The sequence below is a fragment of the Megalopta genalis genome, chromosome 4, assembly GCF_051020955.1.
Source record: "Megalopta genalis isolate 19385.01 chromosome 4, iyMegGena1_principal, whole genome shotgun sequence".
Lineage (NCBI taxonomy): Eukaryota > Metazoa > Arthropoda > Insecta > Hymenoptera > Halictidae > Megalopta > Megalopta genalis.
This window is the reverse complement of record NC_135016.1, coordinates 26365174-26391033: the sequence shown is the minus strand read 5'-3', so window position 1 is coordinate 26391033 and position 25860 is coordinate 26365174. Positions and strand designations below refer to the sequence as shown.

Below are 25860 nucleotides of genomic sequence, written 5' to 3'. Positions count from 1 at the left end.
TTTGGAGATCAATGAACGATGAAAAAAAGATCATAAATGAAATTTGCGTCGACGCAGTTTTATTTGTCTTTCTCTCGTTGCGTTTTCGTGAATATTCGTAATTATAAACTCGCTCGGTCGGGAAATTAAGAAGGAAGACACCAAAATGGATCATCTTTTATTGGACAAAGTAGTGCTGTCACGTTTGAAGAATATAATTTCGAAATTTTGATTGAGAGTTAAATTGTCATTTGAAATCGTTATCAACTTTCAGAAATTGTGCATTTTCTTCTTGACTCAACGAGTAAGTGTTTCGTTTCATGATGTCACAAGATTGTCGAGACACAAAATTAGTATGACGATTGTAAAGTACAGCAACAGAAGCTATAATTGAAGATATAATAGTCTATGATATTCTTGCACCCGGAAATAATAAAAGTAGAAAGTCCTTGGAACTAACTCCAAAACATGAATCAATCGGTTCAGAGTTTAGGGCATCCTTTTTTTCCTCCAGAACAGGCACGTTTGATGCGAGCGCCTCGTTTTGGGAGACGCGATCTTTACGATACAAATCCGGGCGCAAAAACGGCGCATGTTGCACGCGCGTACAGTTGAATAGCTAATGGGCGCTTCTCACAATAATTTGCGTAATTACCCAGTATCTCGAGCACACTGTTGTCAACTGCCATTATACTCGAGCCAACGATGTAACACTCCGAGTCTAAACCGTTCAATTGATCAATTTAATCAATTATACGAGGCAGTAAAAATGGCAAGGACACGTATTATATCTCGAAGCGCATGAATATGAAACTGCACACTAAATACGGCGCATCGTAATTATCGTCTACCGAACAGCTTGCAGCTTTTAATGCGGCTCGAATTATAGTCAATTGCTGCACAGAACAAGCGGCATTTCTTTTTGCGACAGATTACCATTGAAGAGTACAAAGTACGTTCACAAATTCGGCGAATCCGAATCGTATTTCTACAAGATGTTAAAGCATCGAGCGCGCGTTTTACAGATTTTAATTGATAAGAATATCAATCTCGCGCGCATCTTCCGCGCCCGACGTCGTCTCGAAACCGTGAAGAAGCTTCGCGCGAAGCGGAACAGCCGAAGAAGCTTTCCTAGAAACCCTTAAATAATTGGCGAACAGCCGAATTCGCGCCCGAACCCGTAATTGATATCGCCATTGTCTTTCGGAAGCGTGCAGCCTTCGTAAATTTAGGAGAATTTTAATTCCGGCACGGCCGTTCGACCAGTAATTTTCGTAACCCCGTTGTCGACGATAATTGCCACGTTCCCGCAGCGCCCCTTGGCCACAGGGTAAAAAAAGACTGGCCGATGAATTTCATAGCGATCGTGGCTTCGAAGAGAAAACGTGTTGCCTCGCCGACCTCGACCGACACTTCTGGCCTCAACCACCACTTTTCTCTCGGCGTGCCGAGCCGTCTAAACGCCCTTTCGGTTGCCGCGCGAATACTATTTCTTTTTATCCATGGCTCGGCCGCAACTCGAATGCTCCGATGCACCAGGACCCACGGCCGCAGCTGTAATTGGTGATTCAGTTACTTGGAAATGCCCTGAAAACACTTCTCTTCGCACAGTGGCGTCGGAATTTCTTCACGCGCCTCTCAGTGCGAACGTTCCGTCTTCGAACGGAGCACGAATTTCTGGAACTCATTGGCATCCAGTCGGCAGCGAAGTCTTGCTGTTCTTCGATCTCATGAATGTCAACTTTTAGGAATTTAACCCTTTGCACTCGAGTGGTGACTCTGAGGCAACATTAAAATTGTTACACCACGTTCCAAGGTAACTTTTATATTATGAAAGACTAGACGTAAAAAATTGTTAACAGTCTAAGTGTTGTACGAGTCGCGAGACTATAAATTTCATATGCATAAAATGCACTTTGTCATATAAAATCGAAATACCATAAGTCGGAAAAATTAATTTGGATTTACAGTTAAAATGGTTTCGAGTGCAAAGGGTTAATATGACGTATATTACTAATATTGCTTGGCATTCTTAATGCTTTGCTTACTAGAATCTTGTTAATAGACACCGCGACCGTCGGAGCTGCAATTAAATGATGCTCGACGACGATTTTCTTAACCGTTTGTCATATAAAATCGAAATACCATAAGTCGGAAAAATTAATTTGGATTTACAGTTAAAATGGTTTCGAGTGCAAAGGGTTAATATGACGTATATTACTAATATTGCTTGGCATTCTTAATGCTTTGCTTACCAGAATCCTGTTAATAGACACTGCGATCGCCAAAGTTGTATTTACGACGATTTTCTTAACCGTTTGAGTCCCAGGGATTATTCAGAGAACACGGTCGAAAAATGCCGAACAGCGTGATAGCGCTTGTCTTAATTGATTGCGAAGAGAACCAATAGGGCGCGATAGTGCTCGTCAAGATTGACGAACAAAACAAAAAGAAAAAAGATGAAAAAAAGCAGCTATGCGATGCAGGTGCGTCACTAAAGTTTGATCGCGAGACAAGATTTGAACAACGCGATGGCGCCGCTTGGGACTCAAACGGTTAAAGAACTTTTAACTGTTGAATTTCGACTTTACTAAAAGGATAAAAAAGAACAGCCAGAACGCGAGGTATAGAAAGCCTGGCGTTCATTTATTCTGCTCTTTCCATTTCATTCTGGAGATCGTATCTTCAAAGGGAATAGCTCACCAGCTAATCGAAGTTACTTAAACCTCAGAAATCTATTCCGGATTTGTCTAAAAAAACGTCTCGAAGAACTGCAACGAGACGAGGTATATGAATCAGAGTCGATTTGAATGGGGAACGTTTCAGGAAGAGAAAATTCTAACGAGCCAAACGTTAATCATCCCGGAGCGTGAAAGCGCAAAAGTTCGCGGCGGTGAAAAGTTCCGTAGAAACGGCGCCGGAGAAGAAGATGGAGGAGGAGAAGAAGAAGAAGATCGAGAAGAAGAGTAGAGAACCGTGATCGACACGTCCCCGGAGGGTTCGGAACGAGCGCTCCTTATATTCCTGCTCCCCGTGAGTTTCCATCGGCATCGGCATCGGCATCGCCATTTTGCTGGTCACGGAGCTAAGTGGAACGAGGCGCGCACGTCCAGCGGAATCTAAAAGGGAAAGAAAACTGCGATGGGAGGAGGAACGATTTCGTTGTAAAATAGCGAGCGAACAGACGGGCAGACGAGTCGCGGAGATGTACGAGAGAGTTCAGCACCGCCGCGTAGCCTGAAAAGGAAACCGACGGCGCCTCGCCAGTTAGCGGAAGTCGCCCTCCGACTAGTTTTACACGCGGCCGCGTCGCCGAGCAACGCGAAACAACCATGATCGCCGGCCGGCGACGTTATATGTATTCGCGCGAACCCCGCTAATTAGTCCTCCGGTATGTGAACACCGAGGAATTTTCGTAGAAACGCGCGGCTAATCGCCTCGGCGCGGCCAATCCGCCGCGCACGACTCGACGGGTTTTTAAACGGGAAAATGGTCCGCTTCTTTCTCGAGCCATATTTCTTTTGCTAGAGCAACGATAAACTCGATTCGGACGCTGCACAATTTGCCCAATTTATCCGTTCGCTTTTTATCCCTCGGTTATTATTATTTTTCTCTCTGCAACACCGACGAGAATCTTTGAACTGCATATACAGTAATGTCTCCCTTACTGACGCTCAGATTGTGCACTAGAAATGGATAATTTGGGTAGAGGAGATACGATTATTCGAGCCTTGCGGCTCGTTTCTATAATTGTGGACAATTTATAACTATAACACTAAACCACAAGGCTCGAATAATCGTGTCTCCTCTTCCCAAATTGTCCATTTTTGTGGACAATCTGAGCGTCAGTTAGGGAGACATTACTGTACAGGGTGTTACCGGACGGGTAGTACCATCGGGCATGGGGTGATTCTACGTGCGAAAATAAGTCGAAAAAAAGGAATAACATTTTTCTGTTTGAAGCTTCGTTTACGGGAAAATCGAGTTTGAAGATTGTTTAGCTCGCACGTAGCTGGATTATGTTCGTTTACACTTTCATACTTGTTGTTCTCTGTAATGTTTACATTCTGTCTTCAGCAGTACGGTTACCGGCTACTCTTATCGTTAGTCTGTTGTATCGGTCGAATTGTAACAATGTCTCGCTACAGCAATCGTGAATACGTTGACATGGTGAAAGCGTTAGGAGCTTGCAATGGGAGTGCAACAGCAGCAGTTAAGTACTACAGGCAAGAATCTTTCGCAGCTAAGGGAAAGAATAATAAATGCTTTCGATCAAGTAAAGCGACGAAATGATGTCGCATCGGTCTATGATTCACTGATAAGAAGAGCGAGATTATGTACACGTCGGCAAGGTCGACACTTTCAACAGTTCACTTAATGTAATGTAACTACAGTAATGTCTCTCTAATTGACGCTCAGATTGTGCAGAAAAATGGACTATTTGGGAAGAGGAGATACGATTATTCGAGGTTTGCGATTTGTTTCTATGGTTACGAATTGTCAAGGTTACGTCAAGATTATGCATGGCTCGAACAATCGTATCTCTTTTCCCCAAATTGTCCATTTTTGGGAACAATCTGAGCGTCAGTAAGGGAGACATTACTGTAACAATAAAACTATTATCTACGCATCTTCAAACTCGATTTTCTCGTAAACGAAGCTTCAAACAGAAAGATGTTATTCCTTTTTTTCGACTTATTTTCGATGGTACTACCCGTCCGATAACACCCTATATATTTTTGTCAAAGAAGATATCAGTTTCTGCATCTTTACAATCATGCAGGAGTAAACACAAGCAAACTTTGACAGGACTCGTGTTTCTCCGTGAACCGTGACCTTGCGCCCCGAGATGCCCATGGATCGAGCAGCCATTCCCACAAGCTGACGTTTCGCGATACAAATATAGCAAGGAATTCGCAGAGGGAGCAACAAGACGCGTCGCGACAGGGTATCAACCAAGGGACGAACGCCGACAAATTTAATAACCCTAATGAACTTTTTGTCCGGCGCGAGCATGCCTCGCAATCAGAGACTAGTCCGCATTCCGGTCATAAGAAACGCGGCTCTTTCTTACCTTGCACGTCGATTAGGATATTAATCTTGGACGAGGCCGGCTGGAAACGCGACCGAGGGACCCGGGGACCGATGCAGATCCGCCGTCGATCCACATTCTCCGATTCCGTGGCGCCGCGCAGAGAGGCCCGAGCCGGGCCTAGCCGCGCCTTCGGCTTTCGTGTTCCGCAGGGTGCTCGTCTCGTGAGCGGAGGAGCATCTGGCCGGCAGGGAATACCAGGGCCCGGTTCCTCCGTTCTTTCCCGTGGGCCAGGCCGCCCCTTGTTCGGAGCAGGGCGCCCCGCGCGCCGCGGCTCCGGGATGTACACGCCGGGCCCGGCGCAAGAAGGATGTCGTTGCGCAATTATTTTCGCATGATTCCGATCGCCTGATCAGATTAAGACCGCCCTTTTCGCCGGCGGAACGCGACCGGGGACTTCGTTTGCGATCCGCGTTACCCGGCAAAACCGGGTCCCGAAAGACGAGCCCGGGTACGTGCGACTATGCAACGCGACGCGACCAACGAAAACGAAGACGTAAGCCGATGAAGAAGTCCGAATTGAGGGACGGGCCCCGCTCCGACGTCTGTCGATCATCGGCGACCGTTTTTGTACGAGGCGTGAGCGGGCCCCGACCGGACTCCTCCCTTCCTTCTATCGGTGTTCCGGTTATTAGCAGAGTTATGAATGATACCGATAGCGGCGGGTCTGTCGGCGCGAATGGTAATTGGCCCAATTACGTTTTTCGGTGGAATACTTTCGCCGATTCTTGCTTTATTTGTTTACCAGGGGCTGCGCGAGAATTTTATTCGACGCGTTCGCCGAAATCTTCGAAGCAGCTTCGTTAAGAAAATTGAAGCTGCGAAGTCGATGGACATTTAATTTTAGTTTCGCGACGGTTTTCGTTATTTTTCAATTATTTTTCGACGCAGTATTATTTCCATTTTACATACTATCAAATCAACGCCTGCTTATTCGTTGCAAATCTCCTGACTCGCTTCTAAACATTTTGTCCCCGAAGAGGTAAATTTGACGAAAGTATCGCGCGTATACGATGAACGACAATTAACCTTTTAGGTACGGCTGAATTCTGCGCGAGGCTATTTCCCTGGACGGCAAATTCTGATATATATATATATGTACTGTACAGAGTCTGATACTGTATGTATTTCGTCTGTATATTGTTAACACTGTTGAGCTACTAGAGCGAGCCACTACAGGGTGTCCCAAAAATGTTTCGCAATTCGAAAGTGGCGGGTTCCTCAGGTCATTTGAAGCAACTTTTTCCTTTACAAAAATTTTCTCCGAGGCACCATTAACGAGTTATTAACGAAAACCAGTGATCAATGAGAGGCGAGCTCAGCTGGCGCGAGGCGACCGAGCCAATGAGCGGAACTGGGCTTCCTGCGCTGGTTCGCTGGGCCGCCTCGCGTCAGCCGTACTCGATTCTTATTGGTCACTGTTTTTCGTTAATAACTCGTCAACGGTGCCTCGGAGAAAATTTTTGTAAAGGAAGAAGCTGCTTCAAATGATCCGAGGAACCCGCCATTTCCGGATTGCGAGACATTTTTGGGACACCCGATATAGTGGCGCGTCGTTCAGAGAGATGACATCCGCGAAAGCCACTATAGTGGCGCGTCGTGCCTAAGAGGTTAACGCGTCGAAATAATGTAAGTCGGCGTAGACAAGAGCATCGTGTTCAGCGCGGCAGAGATACCATTGAACGAGAAAGGTATCGAAAATAAATGGACCAGGTGGATACATAAATGGCTCGTGCTTGCTAAGCTTCATTTGTTCGACTCGGAGCGAGTCGGAGCTCGAATGATCCCGGCCGTTCGTAGCGAGACGACAAATGAGCCGCACGGCAAGAATCATCGGAGCACCGTGTACCTGGGCCTGGTTGCACAACGAAATCAACGGTGCTCGCGTGTATGGAAGTGGTTCGCCCACCGGCGCGGCACGCTTTTCAACCTTAGAAAGCTATCTATAGATCGGGAGAAGCGTTTTCGACGATGTGGGTGGCGACCTCAGCCCGTTCCACTCGGTGATTCTATGAACGAGAGGGTCGTCGACGCACGGAAGTCGCGCGACGAGTGTTTACATTTCACTCGTCGTTCATGAAACGTCATTCTGATGTCGTCTCGTGATTGACGGTACCGACTCTCGGAGATCGCGCACGCTTTTAGGCAATCTTTTCACGCCTCGTGACTAATCTCAGTTCACGGTTAATCGAGCGACGCTGCTACAGTAATGTCTCTCCAATTGACGCACAGATTGTCCACAAAAATGGACAATTTGGAAGGAGGAGACACGATTATTCGAGCTTTGCGCCTCGTTTTTATAGTTGTTGAGAATCGGTAATTATTAAAACGAGGCGCAAGACTCAAATTAATCGTATCTCCTCTTCCCAAATTGTTCATCTTTTTTGGACAATCTGAGCGTCAATTAGAAAGACATTACTGTACTCTCGATTGAACGGTACTACAGTAATGTCTCCCTAATTGACGCCCAAATTGTGCAGAAAAATGGACAATTTGGGAAGGGAGATACGATTATTCGAGACTTGCAGCACGTTTATATAATTGTTGACAATCGGTAACTATAAAAACGAGTCGCAAGGCTCCTCTTCCTAAATTGTCTATTTTTGTGCAAAATCTGAACGTCAATTAGGGAGACTTTACTGTATTACCATTCACGCTTGCGTGTACAGCTGACTACCGATTTATATTTTTCCATTAGCGATTTTCAATAATTATTATCAAAACGTCGCATAACCATTTTCAATTCCAATTCTTTGTACACGTTCACGTCGATCAACGTTTCGGAGAGAAAAATTTATATAAATATAAAGTATCGATGTATATGCTATTATTATATTATATATATAATATAATATATATATTATATATATATATATTATATTATATATATAATATAATATATATATTATATATATATATATTATATTATATAAATATATAGTACCATCTTAGAAATCAATTTCTGCAATTCTTTGCTGAAAGTCGACCTGTTTTCTGTTACAGTCTGCATCGGAACCAATGGCCGCCTCTCCGTTCCGTCCAATAAGCAGCACCACTACCGGAATCTTCGAGACCGGTACACCAACTGTACTTATGTCGACGGCAACCTGGAGATCACATGGCTCCAGAACGAGACCTTCGACCTCAGCTTCCTCCAGTATATCCGGGAGGTCACCGGCTACGTCCTCATCAGCCACGTGGACGTCCGGAAGATCGTCCTGCCGCGGCTGCAGATCATACGCGGCAGAACACTGTTCAAGCTCAACATTCACGAGACCGAATTCGCCCTGTTCGTCACGATGTGTCAGATGCAGAACTTGGAGATGCCGGCCCTCAGAGGTACAGATCTTACTTTACCCTTTATCCCCCAGCAAGCATCAATTTTCTTTTTTTATTATTATATTTATTCCCTTGTATTATATTTATATTTATATCTATATCTATATCTATATTTATATTTATATTTATATCTATATCTATATTTATATCTATATTTATATTTATATTTACATTTATATTTATATTTATTCCCTTGTATCCCTTCTCTTGCCCAATAGAACAAGTCAACCTTTTGCAACCGTCACGTCTCAAAATAATTTGATTAACCAAATTTGTTTATACTTAAAGAGCTGTTGAAAGCGTAACTACTACATGGGTCACAATATTTAATTTCATATGCATAAAATGCATGTAAAATTGAAAAATCGTGGGTCGGAGAAGCTAATTTAAATTTTGCATTAATTCGGCTTCGAGTGCAAAGGGTTAATCAATAAAATTCAGTTATCAAAAATATGTCCCGACAAAATTAACGTTCAAAGCTGTACAGCGATTAAGCGTCGAATAAAGAGGTTCTCGGCTTGAAATCGAACGCTCTGGCAACGCGTTCCCGAGCGATAGTAAAAATCGCGTTGAAAGATAGCGCAATTAAATGGTCGCCGGGGCGCGTGAACGCGCGCGCGCGCGCTCGTAGCCGCTTCGCATCCCGTTATTAGCCTTTCAATGGTAAACGCGTCCCGTCTGGGCAACGAAAACTGAATCGCCCCGCTCGTTTTCCAGACATCCTCAACGGCAGCGTGGGCATGTACAACAATTACAACCTCTGCCATATCCGCACGATCAACTGGGACGAAATAATCACCGGCCAGAGCGGGACGTATTCCTATGTGTACAATTTCACGTCGCCGGAGCGCGTCTGCCCGCAGTGCGACAAGAGCTGCGAGCAGGGCTGCTGGGGCGAGGGGCCCGAGAACTGCCAAAGGTTCTCGAAAACGAACTGCTCGCCGCAGTGCTGGCAGGGCAGGTGCTTCGGGCCCAATCCGCGGGAGTGTTGCCATCTTTTTTGCGCCGGTGGCTGCACGGGCCCGAAACAGAGCGACTGCCTCGCCTGCAAGAACTTCTTCGACGACGGCGTGTGCACGCAGGAATGCCCGCCCATGCAAAAGTAAGTAGAGACCCCGTCGTCGAGGATCACCGAACGGATCTCGGACAAATTTCTATTTATCCCGATCCCCGGGCACGGTGATGTCTCTCTAATTGACGCTCAGATTACAGTAATGTCTCCCTAACTGACGCTCAGATTGCGCACAAAAATGGACAATTTGGGAAGCGGAGATACGATTATTCGAGCCTCGCGTTTCGTTTTTATAATTGTTAACAATTCGTAACTATAATAATCTATAAAATATCTATCTATCTATCTATCTATATATATATATATATATATATATATATATATATATATATATATATATATATATATATATATATAATAATCTGTAAGATAATCGTATCTCCTCTTCCTAAATTGTCCATTTTTGTGGACAATCTGAGCGTCAATTAGAGAGACATTACTGTATCCACAAAAATGGACAATTTGGGAAGAGCAGATACGATTATTAGATCCTTGTAGATCATTTTTATAGCTATAACAAGCATATGTAGCATATACAGGGTGTCCCATAAATGTCTCGCAATCCGAAAATAGGGGATTCCTGAGGTCATTTGAAGCAACTTTTTCCTCAGAGAAAATGCAATCCGCGGCTTCGTTTACGAGTTATTAACGAAAAACAGTGACCAGTCAGAGGCGAGATCATTTGGCGCGAGGCGGCCGAGCCAACGGCGCCAGCGGTCGAATCCCAGTTCCGCTGATTGGCTCGGTCGCCTCGCGCCAGCTGAGCTCGCCTCTTATTGGTCAGTATTTTTCGTTAATAACTCGTAAATGAAGCCTCAGAGAAAATTTTCGCAAAGGAAAAAGTTGCTTCGAATGACCTCAGGAACCTCCCATTTCCGAATTGCGAGACATTTCTGGGACATCCTGTATATATAAAGCCTATATAAAATGAGCTGCAAGGCTCGAATAATCGTATCTCCTCTTCCCAAATTGTCCATTTTTGTGCACAATCAGAGCGTCAGTTAAGAAGACAATACTGTAAATCGTTCTCCAATCGAAGCACCGCGGCGCGTCCTATTTGAAACTAAAATTGTAGAAATCCCCCTAGGACTCGTTCAGCGATCTCGAATCCTCCCCGAAGAAACGCGAATGCGCGACCTAAAGGATTTAGCGAAAGGCAATAGCTCTCTCATTGAATAGAAAATAATTTAGCGTTCGACGATTTTACTTCGTCGCCGATCTAGCCGAGATCTAGTGGCAGGATCGGATTATCATGCCCCGTGGATCGAGCGTATATCGTGCGTAAAGCCATGATCCTGACGGAACGCGGTTCGATGCGGCAGTAAAATCAGGCTCGCCGGCGAGCTGAATCGGGAAACGTCGATCGATCTGTAGGACCACGTCGACGTGCGCGTATATCTCGTGCTTAAGCACCGCGCTTGAAAAATAGTGTATCGATTTACAATAGTCCGCTTATTATCGATAAATCTTGCTTAGGTCGACTCGAGCACGGCCGGGGATCGAATTTCCGCGAGGTTTACGAGCCGGTTGCGGTATTGAAACGTCGGTGCTTTCAGGTACAACCCAACGACGTACTCGTGGGAAGCTAATCCCGATGGAAAATACGCGTACGGCGCCACTTGCGTTAGAAAGTGCCCGGAGCACCTCTTGAAGGACAACGGGGCGTGCGTAAGGTCCTGTCCGCCGAAGAAGAAGGCCCTGAACGGCGAGTGCGTGCCCTGCGACGGCCCCTGCCCGAAAACCTGCAAGGGCGTCGAGAAAGTGCACTCCGGGAACATAGACAGCTTCAACGACTGCACGATCATCGAGGGCTCGATCACGATCCTGGACCAGAGCTTCCAAGGCTTCCAGCACGTCTACCCTAACTTCAGCTTCGGCAAACGATACGAGAAGATGCACCCCGACAAGCTGGAAGTGTTCAGCACGCTGAAGGAGATCACCGGGTTCCTGAACATCCAGGGCGACCACAAGGACTTCAAGAACCTGTCCTATTTCCGGAACCTCGAGATGATCGGCGGCAGAACCCTCACGGAGTACTTCGCCTCTTTGTACATCGTGAAGACGTCGCTGGTCTCGTTCGGACTCAGCTCGCTGAAGAAGATCTACTCGGGATCGATCGCCATATTGGAGAACAAAAACCTCTGCTACGCGCAGAGCATCAACTGGACCAGGATCAAGAAGTCGTCGGAACACGAGAGCTTGCTGTCGAATAATCGGAACGAGACCGAGTGCAGTGAGTACACTGATTTCTTTTTTGCAAGCTTCCGGGCCACGGTCAACGTTCCTAGCGTAAGAACCTTGACGGTTAGAGGGTCTTCGAATCCTCTCTGGTTACCGAGTACGAAGGTCGCTAAATCGATGCTGAATTTCAAGGCTCGCGGTTCGCAGCAATCGATCGTCCAATTAACCGAGCGGTTTTCAATTGCAGTAAAAGATGGACTGGTGTGCGACGGCCAGTGTTCCGAGGAGGGCTGTTGGGGTCCAGGTCCGGCGCAGTGTTTGTCGTGCAAGAACTTCATCCTAGGGAACGACTGTCTGCAAGATTGCACCGCGCCAGGGTAAATATGCTCGCCGACAAACCGATCTACCTCGTAACAACCGAATCCTTGAATAACGTGTGTCACTTTTGTTGTATTTAAATTCGCCTACCTCAGATTCTGGAACGAAGGTAAACTCGCCTGGGGAAATCTAAGCTTTTCGCTTTGTATGCCTGTTAGCCTCGCACTATGTTTCCGACCGCTAGACGTAAATCGTTCCGCGACACCGGATCACGAACGACCGTCTTCGTATTTTCCAGGATTTATCAGGCAGACGAGAAGACCTGCAAGCTCTGCCACGAGGAATGCGACGGCACTTGCACCGGGCCGAACGCGGAGCACTGCACCAAGTGCAAACACGCGCGGGACGGTCCGTTCTGCGTGCCCGAATGCCCGTCCTCCAAGTATAACGACAACGGCGTCTGCAAGGACTGTCACGGGAACTGCGTAGGCGGCTGCCAGGGACCCGAGAATAACATCGGCCTTAATGGATGCCACAGCTGCGATAAGGCGATCATGAACGGCAATGTATCTGAAGGATGTTTGCAGAAAGGGGAACCGTGTCCTGACGGTGAGTGACCCTTGATCCGACTGCTCGAATACTTCATCTACGACCCGGCCCAACCGGTCGGAAAAATCGATTACTTTTCAGCCGAGCCAGAGGAAAGCGAAGAATATTTCTTTCGCGAATTTACGTAGCGAAACTCGCGAAAGAAATATTGGGTCTGGGGAAAAGTTCGTGGCGTTTTGTTAGTAAAATTCAACTGGATTTCTTATATTGTGAAAATGAATTTATTTAAACCAAATATGCTGCATTATTATCGACAATGTTTCGCCATTTTTCGGGTAGAATCATGACGCCATCGGTGAGGAACTTCTGCGGTTTCTGGTTCAAAAACTGAATCAAGTGGTTTTCACAGGCTTCTTTTGAAGCCAGTTTAATTCCATTGAGAGAGTTCTGCAGAGATCGGAACAAGTGATAGTCAGAGGGTGCTATGTCTGGACTATACGTTGGGTGCATCAAAATTTCCCAACCAAACTCTCGTAATTTTTTACGGGTCGTCAAAGAAACGTGTGGTCGGGCGTTGTCGTGATGGAAGACAACATTTTTCCTATTATGCAATTCGGGCTGTTCTTTTTTCAATTGCGTGACGTAATCTCTCCAGTTGTTCACAGTAGAGTTGAGAATTAATCGTCTGACCAACTGGAAGCACCTCATGGTGGACGATCCCCTTCCAGTCCCACCATACACACAGCATCACCTTTTTTGGCGTCAATCCTAGCTTCGCGAACGCTTGTGACGGCTCACCATCTTTTGTTCACGATCTTTGGCGCTTCCGATTGTCGTACGTGATCCATTTTTCGGTTATGACACATTTCAGAAATGGCACGATTTCATTATTTTTCAGCAGCGCATCACAGATGTTGATTCGATTCATCGTGTTTTCCGCGCTCAATTCATGAGAAACCCAAACATCCAGCTTCCGTTTGTATCCAGCTTTGTGTAAATGGTTCAAAAAACTTTTGTGGACAATGCCTAGTTCCACACCACTATCGATACTACTAATATGCTTATCTTGCTGGACTTTTTCAACAATTTCATTAGTTTTTTCAGTAACTGAACGACCAGAGCATGACTCGTCCTTCACATCAAAATTACCAGAACGAAAGCGAGCGAACCATTTCCGCGCAGCTGATTTTAATAATATACTTTCACCATACACAGCACAAATTTTTCACAAGCCTGCGCAGCGTTCTTTCCTTCGTCGTAATAATATTGTAAAACATAGCAAAATTTCTCATTATTTCTCTTCATTTTCAAACGCCACCAACTTTCCAAGTACTGCACCACCACGATGTTTATACGCCCAAAATAACGTTCAATGTCTCACCTTTAAATGAAGCGTTTAATGGTATTGTTGCAATAAGTTGTTCGTGAGTTATTAACAATTGACGACATCTATCGGAAAAACGCCACGAACTTTTTCCCAGGCCCAATAATTTCCTGTTTTTCTCTAGCGCCGTCGATTCTAATCTAGCGTGTCCTCTCAAGTTTAACGTACAAGTTCCAGACAAATCGAAAAGTACCGGGGAGTAACGCGAGAACGATTGTTACAGGGCATTACTACGAATGGGTGAGTCCTCAAGAGCAAGGAACTCTGAAGCCTCTGGCAGGGAAGGCTGTTTGCCGCAAGTGCCACCCCCGTTGCAAGAAATGCACCGGTTACGGGTTCCACGAACACGTGTGCCAGGAGTGTACGAAATTCAAAAGGGAGGAGCAGTGCGAGGACGAGTGCCCCGCCGAATATTTCGCGAATGCCGACACTCAGCTTTGCATACCGTGCTTCAGCGAATGCCGGGGCTGCTTCGGCCGGGGTCCCAATCAGTGCTACAAGTGTCGGAATTATAAGATCTATCTGGTAAGCGATACGTTCATTATTCCCTGCGGAAAATCTCTTGCTTGTAAAAAGCAACGAAACGAATGTTTGAACTTTGTCTTCCAGGACGAAGACATAGACGGCAACGCGACGGCCTTCAACTGCACGGAGACGTGTCCGCCCGAGTACCCTCACAAGATCTTCCCGCTGGACAGCGAGCCCTATTGCTCCGTGGAAACCGTGGGTCTCGGATTCCAAGTGGACAACGAGCTGCAACCGGCTCTCCTGGCTGGCGTGGTGGTGTTCGCGTTGGTGTTCATCGTGATCACTGCCTTGATCATGTACTTCTGGCGAATCCGGGCGAAAGCGAAGGAGAACACGGTGAAGATGACGATGGCGCTGACAGGGCTGGACGATAACGAGCCTCTTCGGCCGACCGGGGTCAAGCCGAATCTAGCGAAGTTGCGTATCATCAAGGAGGAAGAGATGCGGAAAGGTGGAATTCTGGGTTACGGAGCATTCGGGAACGTCTACAAAGGTGTCTGGGTACCCGAAGGGGAGAACGTCAAGATACCGGTAGCTATAAAGGTCCTGCACGATGGCACAGGAGCGAACACGTCCAAAGAGTTTCTGGACGAGGCGTACATAATGGCCAGCGTGGAGCATCCGAACTTGCTTCAGCTCTTGGCCGTCTGCATGACCTCGCAGATGATGCTCGTCACGCAGCTGATGCCGCTGGGATGTCTGCTGGACTTTGTGCGCACGTTCAAGGACAAGATCGGCTCGAAGGCTCTGTTGAATTGGTGCACGCAAATCGCCAGAGGCATGGCCTACTTGGAAGAGAGGAGACTGGTCCATCGGGACCTTGCCGCGCGGAACGTCCTCGTGCAGACGCCAAACTGCGTGAAGATCACCGACTTCGGTCTGGCCAAGCTCTTGGACATCAACGAGGAACAGTACAAAGCCGCCGGTGGCAAAATGCCAATCAAGTGGCTGGCTCTAGAGTGCATCCAGCACCGAGTGTTCACGCACAAGTCCGACGTCTGGGCCTTCGGCGTGACCATCTGGGAGGTTCTGACCTACGGCGGCAGACCTTACGAGAACGTGCCTGCCAGGAACGTGCCGGAACTGTTGGAGAAGGGCGAGAGACTACCGCAGCCGACGATCTGCACGATCGATGTTTACATGATCATGATCAAGTGCTGGATGCTGGACGCGGAGTCCAGGCCCAGCTTCAAGGAACTGGCGGAGGACTTCGCAAAGATGTCCAGAGACCCCGGCCGATACCTTGCCATCAAGGGCGATAAATACATGAGGCTACCTTCGTATACATTGCAGGTTGGTAATGTGAAAAGCTACTTGGTATTGTTAACCCTTAGCGCTCCACGGGTTTCTCGAGTACTACCTACCAGCAACTCCGGCACATTTTTGGAGCAAAGCGCCCGAGATAAAGGAAATCTTGTTTTAAGCGGAAAAGATTACACGTCCATGTGAAAGCGTTTGATTTTATTCATTTTATGTTGCTAAGTATAAAAATGAGCAAAAAATGTTTTAACCGTAATGGTATCTACTTAACATTGTGCGAGGTCAGTACATCGACATCATAAATTGTGACTGAAATTTCCAAGCAACAAATGCATCATCGTCGAAATGGGTAAATTCACTATCAACGATATTCTTCGCAATTCTTAAATAAATATATCCCTCGCGTTCTTTGACGCGATTTACTATAAAATTAGCATTGCGAATCGTCCGTTGAATTCTGTTTGGATACGGAATTATTGAAACAAAAATATCTTTTGCATGAGTTTGCCGGAATTTTTTTATCGTTAATCTTCACTGGAATCGGCTCGATTAATAATTAAATTGAATTAAAAATTAGTAAATATTCTTCGAACGTTCTAAAATAAAGTTGAACAGCGATTTTCTGAAAAATATCACTACCAGCAACTCCGGCACATTTTCGGAGCAAAGCGCCCGAGATAAAGGAAGTCTTGTTTTGAGCGGAAAAAATTACACGTCCTTATGAAAGCGTTTGATTTTATTCATTTTATGTTGCCAAGTATAAAAATGGGCAAAGAATGTTTTAATCGAAATGGTACACACGCTAAGCACGTTTTCACTACAAATAACAATTGCCAACGTCGACAAAAAGATAGCATCTTCGTTGTAATCATGCTAAAACATTGGGCTCCGCAGCAGAGCCTTCGGATTTACGGAACAAATGACGGATGTCTCCATAGCGGAGCCAACGGAGCGCTGAGGGTTAATATTTTTACTAGCTTGTTAATTGGAGGATATTAATTTTCAATTGATCATAGGACGAAAAGGAAATGATACGGAATCTTGCATCGGACGGCCCCGAGGCGTTAGTGGACGCGGACGAGTACCTCCAACCGAAATCTAGAGCCCCGATCCCACCCGGACTTTCAACGTCGAACACTTCCGGTTCTCCACCGAACACGCCCGTAAAAACCTGCTGGCCCAATGGCAAGCCTCTCGCCGCCGACTCTCCCACGCCCCAAAATCAACAGAACTGGGACAGGGAGCTGTTGAGGTACGGGGCGAATCATCGAAACGGTAATGCGTCGCACGAGCCTGGAAATTCCGGCCAGCACGCGCATTTCGCACCACCGAACGGACACTGTGGCCACCCTGTTGGATCGGACAGCTCCAGTTCGAGATACTGTTCGGATCCGTTGAAAATGATCAGCGTCAGAGGTAAGTTAATTCGAGCTTTCAGTCATCCGTTTCGATCTTCGATTTTCAAGCAACTACAAGGGAAAAGGAATACAGTAATGTCTCTCTAATTGACGCTCAGATTGTCCATAAAAATGGACAATCTTGTAAAAGGAGATACGATTGTTCGAGCCTTGTGGCTCGTTTTTATAATTGTGGACAATTTATAACTATAACAATAAACCACAAGGCTCGAATAATCGTGTCTCCTGTTCCCAAATTGTCCATTTCTCTGCACAATCTGAGCGTCAATTAGGGAGACATTACTGTGTACTTCGTACCGATACTATCTGTAAAGAACGAAAGTTTCTAGATACAATGTAGCCTGACTTATTGTTATTTCTAGATTGCGACGTAACAGACGACTGTTACGACGGGGACGTGAACTCCGTGCACCAGCAGGCTCAAGTAGGAAACCTGAAGCTAGACTTGCCATTAGACGAAGACGATTATTTAATGCCATCGCCGCAATTGCCAGCGAATACAACGCAGTACATGGATCTCATAGGGGACTCGAAGCCAGCAGGTAACTACAAACGTCATCCTAAATTCCTAGCTACATCTTTTCTCGTAAAGAATTTTAGTTTCCAAGCATTTACCATTTTTTTTTTTATTCCAGACATAGAACCGAAGCGGATCAACAACGGCTACCGAAAGTACCCCGAATTCCTGACCATCCAAGGGAAGACGTCCCTGGACAACCCGGAGTACATAATGTCGCAGGACGAAGGACCGTTAACCCCGCAGACGCTGGGAATCCCGACACCGGACCTGGAGAAGGTCCTAACGAACGGGACCTTCGGCTCGCAGGTCAGACAGAGGAGTTCGGAAGAAGAATCCGACCACGAGTATTACAACGACTTCGATCGCCTGGAACGGGAGTTGCAGCCGCTGAAGCCTCTCAGGAAGAACGAGACGACCGTTTGATTCCGACGACGATTCCTACACGAGATTACTATGTTTCCGCTGTACAGAACCGTAGAACTGGCATCGTTCGGAAACGCAGCGACAAATTCGGTTCCTAGTGCGTAGGAAACCCCAGAGTACTTAGAAAAGGACACTTCGCCCGAGTGCCGTGTTTCGATTGTGATTAGACGTAGATCGCGAGAACTGTGCTAGCTCCCCGATCCAGGGGAGGGCGTGTCTCGTGCACAAAGAACTGTTGCGTACGCGACCAACGAGTAGTGCAAAGATAATCTTAATGTGCCATTCGCAGTGGCTTGTAAATAAAGTACTGTCTACCACTTGTTTAAGGCTAATCTAAGAAACGACGTACAGTAAATGGCATAAGCGATTGTCTACCCTTCAACCTTTACCTGACTTCGACGGTCCGCGTTCAACGCGCATAGCCTCTTTCCCTATGGCGGATTCACGATTATGCTAGCTACATCGTAACAGCGAATTCTCTTCGAAAGCTAGAATAATGTTCGTATGGCGGAATAAATTTCGAAAGGTAGAATACACATCTCTACGATATGATTCGTAGCTTCGAAAACTCGAAAGTCGGCCTACACAGCTTGTCCGTAAATCCGCTACTGCCTTTTAGAGAAAGAGCCATTCCAATTGGACGAACACGGGCCCCTCTGTCTTTCGAATGAAATCAACTGCCCCCGAGATTGAGCTTTCCCCTTTCGCCTCGTTTCCTGCGTTGGAAAAATCGGCTGGCCGGAATCTCCCGTTTCACGTGATCCATCACGAATCACGAGACATCAAAAATGGTACTTGGAGCCGTTTAATGATCGCGAGAGTCACGATGAAATTTCCCCGGGTGCGCAACGTCTGCGCGGTTCGCCGCTGACTGTGATAAGAAACGTTCTAATATTTCTCGTGGACACTTGAAAACATCTCACTATTCCAGCCTGTCGTTTTATATCTCTCTCTCCCTCTCCCCCTCTCTCTCTCTCTCTTTCTAATTAGTATCACGATACAGTACGACACTGCAACGACATCGATTGTCCTACTTTATTGACCGTAACGATCATCGCGACACGAGGATCGCGTGCCCGTGGGACCTAGAGGAAACGAAAAAGGGACCGTTCCACTTAAAAAACGTTCTGGATCGCCTAAATATTTTTGTATGCCATCGCCTCCGCGAAATGGGACCAATAAAATTGGCCGTAGCCAAGCACGGATGCGTGTTTTTTTTTTACGAAAGAAGAACGCGTCTTGTAAATAGACTAGCGACCACTAGCGCCTAAGACTCTTACGAATGTAAAGAAACGGAAATGTACTTGAGTAAATTAAGCGTTAATCCGTGGCGTCTTTTCTTTTCTTGTTTTGTTTCGCCGGAAAGAGGAAACGAAGAAAAAGACAACAACGGAGGAAAGCGATTAGGATTAGGACGTGCCATGTTGTGTACAGGGAACGCGCGATGCTGCGAACACTGTTTTCACCTGTGTGCATCGGGCGTCTGCGAGATTGACGATCTCATTCACGATGGTATACTTGGGCGGACAAGATCGACGAACAATGAAATTAGCGGCGATAGCCTGAAGAACGTATAAAACAGAAGGAAAGATATCGATGCCGCTAATGAAACTATGTAAGAAATGAAATTTCGATCGAGGGCTACCTGCCGAGAAAATTCTGTGAGAGAGAAAATTAGTTAAAAATTGTTCACGCGGGGATAAACATTCCACGAACTCGAGGTATCTTGTCCGCGAAGTATAAGAAACTTTTCGAGGGAATCAAACGCCGTGCGGTTTTCTGTGATAAATGGAAACAAAAGTTTTATAAGAAAATTGTTTTCTCTTCTATTTTATTGTCTTGTTGTTTCGAACGCGGCCAGCTCGTCGCTGATGCATGCGAAAACGTTGTCGCACGGATTTCCAATCTCGCCGCGCGCAGAATGCAGAATCTTGTTCTTAATGTAAGCAAATACGTATCGTGTACATTGCGTCTACTGTTCTAAGTGTTATGAAATAGTTACGTTAGCGATTTCTCTCCCCTTTGTAAAATATATACGATCATTCGTCGCGTCGCCGTGCGGATCAGCGTGTATCATTGTAGAAAAACGTGTGCGCCGAAATTCGATGCTTTTTATTAAGGGATCGGAAAAACGAAACACTCGCGCGAGAACTTTTCCTCTATCCCGTAACCACCCACACCCTGACCCACCCATCCATCCCCTTAGTTCGACGATTTTGTGTTTCTCTTTCTTTTGTAAACCGAAGACGTATGGAGAGCATGAATGTGAACTAGAAATTGTACAATACGTTTGATCGCCGGAATAATTAGCTGCGAGGAATTGCATTTGCCATTCGGTTGTGGACCTATAGAATTTATAAAACTTTATAATATCATTGTGTTATCGTAAAAAAATTATTGTAATAAAGAATCACCATCATTCTTACGTCGTTGTTCCTCCCATCCTCGACGTTCGTAGACTTCGTTTAGATTATACGTATCTCGTGTAAGAATTCGTTCAGGGCAAACTTGTAAAATGAGAAACAGCGGAATATACACGAAAAATATTATATTTTAGATTTCGATAATAATTCAGAATTAAGGTTTTATTTTGCCAAACACTCTCGCATTTATTTCTTGATTTAAGTTATTCGAGTTAATCGGGTGATTTGCCCGATGAATCTGAAGCATAATCTAGTAAAACTGATAACACGGTCATAGGTTCGATGCAATAATATGCAGAAATGAATGTGCAGAGCGACTTAATATTTTTCGATGAACGTGAACAATTGTTAAAGAAAGCATAGTGCTCGAGTACCCGATAGCCCACGCAAATTGTGTACACTTTACCGAGGCAATGGAGCGGAACAAATCGCACAAGGCCGAATAAACGCTTGAACCAGATTCTTATTCCACGCAAATTCATAAGGGAAGAGCCGATTACGCAACCATGCGACCATGTAACAGCGTGACACAAGCGTAAGTACTACAAATCTACAGAATTCCATGAGTCATTGAACGAAGTTTAAAGAATATACTCTTTTTCCGTTCGGTATCTTTTCCAGCTGTTATCTTCAGTTCCTAATAGATCGTTGTGCGACGCAGATGTTTACGCTGTCACGTCCGTTATACATATTTCGCGTGTGAATTGCAGCGAATGCTATAAATAAATCCACCGTTACCTACCGAAAGGTTCATTAAATGATTAATTTATTCATCTGCACATTAATTATTTGAAATTTACTAATCAGTCTTCCGAATGGTGTTGTCTGTGACGCAGACTCGACTAGGTTGTACAACTAAATGTTATGGTTTTATTTTATTATCGGTGTGGACAAGATTCAATTTCGTTCGAGCAAAATGAATATTATTTCGTAGCAAGCATAATCGCGATGAATCGCCTGTTGTTCGAAAGCTACGATAAGACCTGTGTTGTGTTGCAGGAACGTATAATGGAGGCAATAGAAGATCCACCCCTGAGGCACCTTTTCGATGGAAATCACATATTTAATGTTTACAATGAAACTGTCATTAACCTATCGGTTGGTGCACCTGGTCCTGATCTACTTCAAGATTTGCCGGATATGATACGAATAGCGACGAACCATAAACTGGTAAAAATTGAGAATTATAGAAAAACGGAGAGATATAGGACCCCGAATTTTCCAAGTTTATTTGTTAGCAAACGAAAAACGATTATAACAATTATAAATACAATATACATAATAGTTGTAATAACAATTCATCGTATAATAAAATACAACGGTATAGAACTCAGATCGATACAAATGAAGGATACCGATTATAATAATTATAAATACAATATACATAATAATTATAGTAACAATAAAAACTACAACGGTATAGAAACCAGATCGATACAAATGAAGGATACTGATAATTGATCAAACCTTTTTTCTATTCTATTACTATTCTATTCTATTCTAATACTACTGGCCTTAGAAATTTCACTTTCATAAAGTATTCTAGAGAATCTAGAGTTCAAGAGATAAACTACCGAAATGGAAACCCCCAAGAAATTGATCGAACAATTTATAAATTTTCCTTCAAGTTCTCTTTATAGTTCGCTTGTGTTTGAAACGATAGTGTTCGTTTCTTACACGATTGCATCGTGATTACATTACACGCTTATGCTTCTTCTTAGGAAGAAGAACGAAAAGAGGGAATGTACTATCTGTTTCAATATGGACCCAGTGCAGGTTTATGGGAATACCGCGATGAATTGGCAAAGTTTTTAACCAGACGTTACGGCGATCCGGTGAAAAGAGAAAACTTGATTTTGTCCTGCGGCGCCACGCACGGCCTTCAACTTTTGCTGAACACCGTTCTCTCGCCGAATGGAGTGATCTTCGTAGAAGAAGCCACTTATATGATTGCTTTAGATGTGTTCAAGCAATTCCCAATGGTTAAAATAGTAACAGGTATACATACAGTGGCTCCGGGAAATCTAAACTGACCGATAACTAATTTCCGATTTTCGAACAATCGACGACGTTCGAACCAGTGTAATTTCGTAAGAAAAAATCGTACAACAATCAATCTCGACTCATTTTAAAGCTTAAAGCTTTTACCTTCGCGATGCATAGTTTATTGTTTTGCAATATAGTTTTGCGCAATATAGCAGATGAAAAACTAGAGACATGCTCTATCTTGAAAATGTTAAAAAATTTTTTCTGAACGGTTTTAACATAGACTTTGAAGATCGAAACGTCCTTTTTACAACGACCCCTTGTACTTGGTGTACGATTTTGTTTAACCACTGTATTGAATTTTTCCAGTAATTTTCGGGTAAATTCATATCTTCAGATTTCCGCCTGGCATACCGTATGGAAGCATATTACGAAAGAAATGAACGCAGAATTGTAAAAGTGGAGGCTTTAAGCTTTCAAATGAATCTAAATTTATTGTTGTACGACTAGTTTTTATGAAATTATAACAGTTTAAACATTGTGGAATAATTCGACGAACGAAAATCGCTTTCTTTAGAAATGATTAAAACAAATCAAAGATTTAAATAAATCACAATCGAAGTGTAAGTCATGAAGAATGATTCAAGTACTAAGTATAATTTTGATCGTAACAGTGCCGATGAAGAACGACATAGTTGATTTGGATGCATTTGAGGGGATAGTCGCCGAGGAGAAGAGCAAGGGTGAATTTCTTCTCACTGACGAAAAAATATTTTGGGCTATGTTTTATACGATTCCTATTTTCCACAACCCTACCGGAAGCACAATGCCTCCAGGTGAACAATTAATTCTATATCCTTGGTATATATATATAATCGATCATATAGTTACATAATTTGCGGACTATGAGGGTTGCTAATTTTCTGTAGAGAGCTGCAAGAAATTGGTCGAAATAGCGCGAAATTATTCTATGCTGGTTACCTGCGACGACGTTTATAATTTACTTTATTATGGAGATGGTAATCCGCCTCGTCGATTATATTATTACGATGATCCAGAGGATGCTGAATACAAAGGTGGTAATATAATATCGAATGGATCATTTTCGAAGATTCTTTCGCCGGCGATTCGCTGCGGTTGGATGGAATGTCCTCCACGAGTAACGAAAATTCTCAGATCGTCGTAAGGTTTTTTGAATTTATAATTTTACAGCTACATTTTAAAATGATTATACTATAATATTTAATATATAATAATATATATATATTATACATATACAATACATACATTTTATAATATACATTTTAAAATGCGTCACTAGACAAAATGTTTTATTCGATTTTTTCATGATCTTGAAAACCACCAGAGGGATCTTACACAGCGGTGGTGCTGTTAATAATTACGTTTCTGGCGTTATCGCGAGTTTACTGCATCTAGGGACTGAGGATGAGTATCTCGACAAACTAATTAAAATTTACAGGGTACGTTCCGAAATGAAACCAAATTATTTAAAGTAATTTAACTTATAACCGTATAAAAGTAAGGGTAATACGAATATCAGTGTAAAAAGAATATTTGTTTTGCAGGAACGATTAACAACATTATGCGATGTGTTAAATCGCTATTTACCATCATGCTGCTCATTCCAAAGACCGGAAGGTGGTTACTTTGTATGGCTTCATCTTCCATTAGGTAAGTATTATGTACAATACCCGACGCAACTATTTTGTAGCAAATGAAAATACATATTATTTTCTTTAGGAGTGAATGGTGCTGATTTTATCAAATGGTGTCAAGAGAAATATGGAGTATCAGCTATTCCTGGGGTAAGATTTTCGTACACGGGAAAATGTCACAACCATGTAAGACTGAGTATAGGATTTCACAAAAAAGAGATTTTACAAACTGCTTCCCAGACACTTTGCACTGCTCTACTGCATTATATTAGAAACAATAGTTAATGTATATTCTATTAATTGCATATAAGTTTATGGTAACTATTACTTTCATCATTATATCTATTTTTAAACACTTAAATACGTTTTATTGTAAATGGTTAAAAATTGAAAAAATTACTGTAGAAGAAAAGATAAAGTAAACAAAAACAAGTATGTGAAGAGAATGAAAGTCTATTTCTGTTCTAAAGCAGATAAGCATAATAATAAATTAAGAATAAAAAAGATGTCTCAAATACGAAAAGTATTGTGAAAATATAAGTATTTTATATATTTTGTGTATATGTACAGTTGAATATTATCTCACTTTAAAGTTTCATTGCTGTTTAAATATAATAACTATGATGAATCACCTAATAGTTCTTTCTCTTTTGTTTGCAACAACTGCTCAGCATTGTTAATGTAGTCATGAGTTACATTGCTTATGTAATTCTCAGCTCTGAAAACTAAATCTGTAGACAAACCCTCTTTATTTTTCGCTGTCTTTATATACTTATTTCGCACATCGTTGATTTCATTTTTGCACTTCACAAAATATGCTTTTGCTGTTTTTGCTAAATTTACTCTGTGTTCTTTAGTGACTCTATCGAATAAGAGAACAAAGTTACTATTGTCCTATAAACTTTTGAAAATTTAATATATTGATATTAAATATATGACCCACTTACTTTGGTATTGGTATATAAATCACGGTACCCTCTTGTTGTGGATTCAAATTCATTTGAGATTTCGACAGAGTTTTCAGGACATCAGGAATTATTTGAGGAAAGGCAGACACGTTCAATACTATCATTTTAGGTTTTCGACTAATTTCTACTATTTCTTGAAGTTGATATTCAGTACCATCATATTTTATCATTAATTCTTCAATAGCACCCATACTGGTACGCAAACTTACATGTTTTATCAATTGATTCTTATAGTCTTCAAATGCATTGTCAAGCAGTAACTTCATACGATCTACATTTATAACCCCATCTAATTCATCGGGATTAATATCCATAACCTGTACCTTTTTCTTATCTCTCCCGCGATCTTTACCTTTTAACAATGTTTTTGTGGTGGAAAAATTGTTAATTCCATATAATTGCGGAAAATTATTCTGATTACACTGTATGTTAGAAAATCTTGATTGATTGAGATTATGCAGGTTCCGTATGTATTCCATTGAAAACCTGTTCAGTCTACATATGTACAGATTTAATAAAGTTTTTGCACAGGTATGTAATTTCATTGAGATCACCATTGTCTCTCTTCTTTTTTAACTCAATCCTTTCAAGAATTGGAGCACATTTTACTACCAAGCATTACAAAAGGTTATGTACGTTTGTGTCGGTATAATTATGGTATTTATCCAAACTTAGCTATTGATCTAAGCCACGGTGTAAGGCGATGTAAGAAATGGTCTAAACTCACAAGTGAAATCGTAAAGG

The 25860-nt window shown here is 43.5% G+C and overlaps 3 protein-coding genes and 1 long non-coding RNA gene across 9 annotated transcripts in view; 2 read left to right on the top strand and 2 right to left on the bottom strand.

Annotated features, from left to right (window-relative positions):
- Egfr (epidermal growth factor receptor) overlaps positions 1-18426 on the top strand; it is a 329246-nt gene extending 310820 nt beyond the window's left edge. For all 5 annotated transcript variants that reach the window (XM_033473793.2, XM_076520890.1, XM_076520891.1 and 2 more), the window contains 10 exons: positions 8075-8410; positions 9128-9512; positions 11039-11715; positions 11911-12040; positions 12280-12590; positions 14138-14439; positions 14524-15735; positions 16719-17118; positions 17483-17662; positions 17756-18426. In XM_033473793.2, the coding sequence (XP_033329684.1) occupies positions 8075-8410; positions 9128-9512; positions 11039-11715; positions 11911-12040; positions 12280-12590; positions 14138-14439; positions 14524-15735; positions 16719-17118; positions 17483-17662; positions 17756-18063 (4241 nt within the window). In that variant the 3' untranslated portion in view covers positions 18064-18426. The remainder of the gene's footprint in view (positions 1-8074; positions 8411-9127; positions 9513-11038; positions 11716-11910; positions 12041-12279; positions 12591-14137; positions 14440-14523; positions 15736-16718; positions 17119-17482; positions 17663-17755) is intronic.
- LOC143259327 (uncharacterized) lies at positions 2607-5528 on the bottom strand. The gene is made up of 2 exons (XR_013033131.1): positions 5054-5528; positions 2607-3098 (listed from the first exon to the last, which is right to left on the bottom strand). It is a non-coding gene; the product is annotated as an uncharacterized LOC143259327 (long non-coding RNA).
- A 2444-nt stretch (positions 18427-20870) lies between the features above and the next one.
- Positions 20871-24784, top strand: LOC117222215 (2-aminoadipate transaminase). 2 transcript variants are annotated; one of them, XM_033473799.2, is made up of 8 exons: positions 20871-21021; positions 21486-21656; positions 22208-22484; positions 23147-23308; positions 23402-23654; positions 23839-23953; positions 24059-24164; positions 24234-24784. In XM_033473799.2, the coding sequence occupies exons 2-8, from the start codon at positions 21495-21497 to the stop codon at positions 24431-24433; spliced, it is 1275 nt and encodes a 424-aa protein (XP_033329690.2). In that variant the 5' UTR covers positions 20871-21021; positions 21486-21494; the 3' UTR covers positions 24434-24784. The 2 variants fall into 2 exon arrangements, with proteins under 2 accessions (XP_033329690.2, XP_033329689.2); XM_033473798.2 differs by lacking the exon at positions 20871-21021 and adding an exon at positions 21076-21234.
- mRRF1 (mitochondrial ribosome recycling factor 1) lies at positions 24673-25823 on the bottom strand. Its single transcript, XM_033473803.2, has 2 exons — positions 25096-25823; positions 24673-25010 (listed from the first exon to the last, which is right to left on the bottom strand). Exons 1-2 carry the CDS (start codon positions 25671-25673, stop codon positions 24767-24769), a joined length of 822 nt encoding a protein of 273 aa, XP_033329694.2. The 5' UTR covers positions 25674-25823; the 3' UTR covers positions 24673-24766.
- Between the last annotated feature and the right edge of the window lie 37 nt (positions 25824-25860).

Excerpts from the sequence above, each read along its gene's own strand:
- LOC117222215 (XM_033473799.2), top strand. The coding sequence starts at position 21,495 with ATGGAGGCAATAGAAGATCCACCCCTGAGGCACCTTTTCGATGGAAAT. Across the intron at positions 23,309-23,401 it reads CGGAAGCACAATGCCTCCAG|AGAGCTGCAAGAAATTGGTC; the intron begins GTGAACAATTAA and ends AATTTTCTGTAG. Across the intron at positions 24,165-24,233 it reads ATGGCTTCATCTTCCATTAG|GAGTGAATGGTGCTGATTTT; the intron begins GTAAGTATTATG and ends TATTTTCTTTAG.
- mRRF1 (XM_033473803.2), bottom strand. The coding sequence starts at position 25,673 with ATGGTGATCTCAATGAAATTACATACCTGTGCAAAAACTTTATTAAAT. Across the intron at positions 25,011-25,095 it reads ATTTATATACCAATACCAAA|AGTCACTAAAGAACACAGAG; the intron begins GTAAGTGGGTCA and ends CTTATTCGATAG.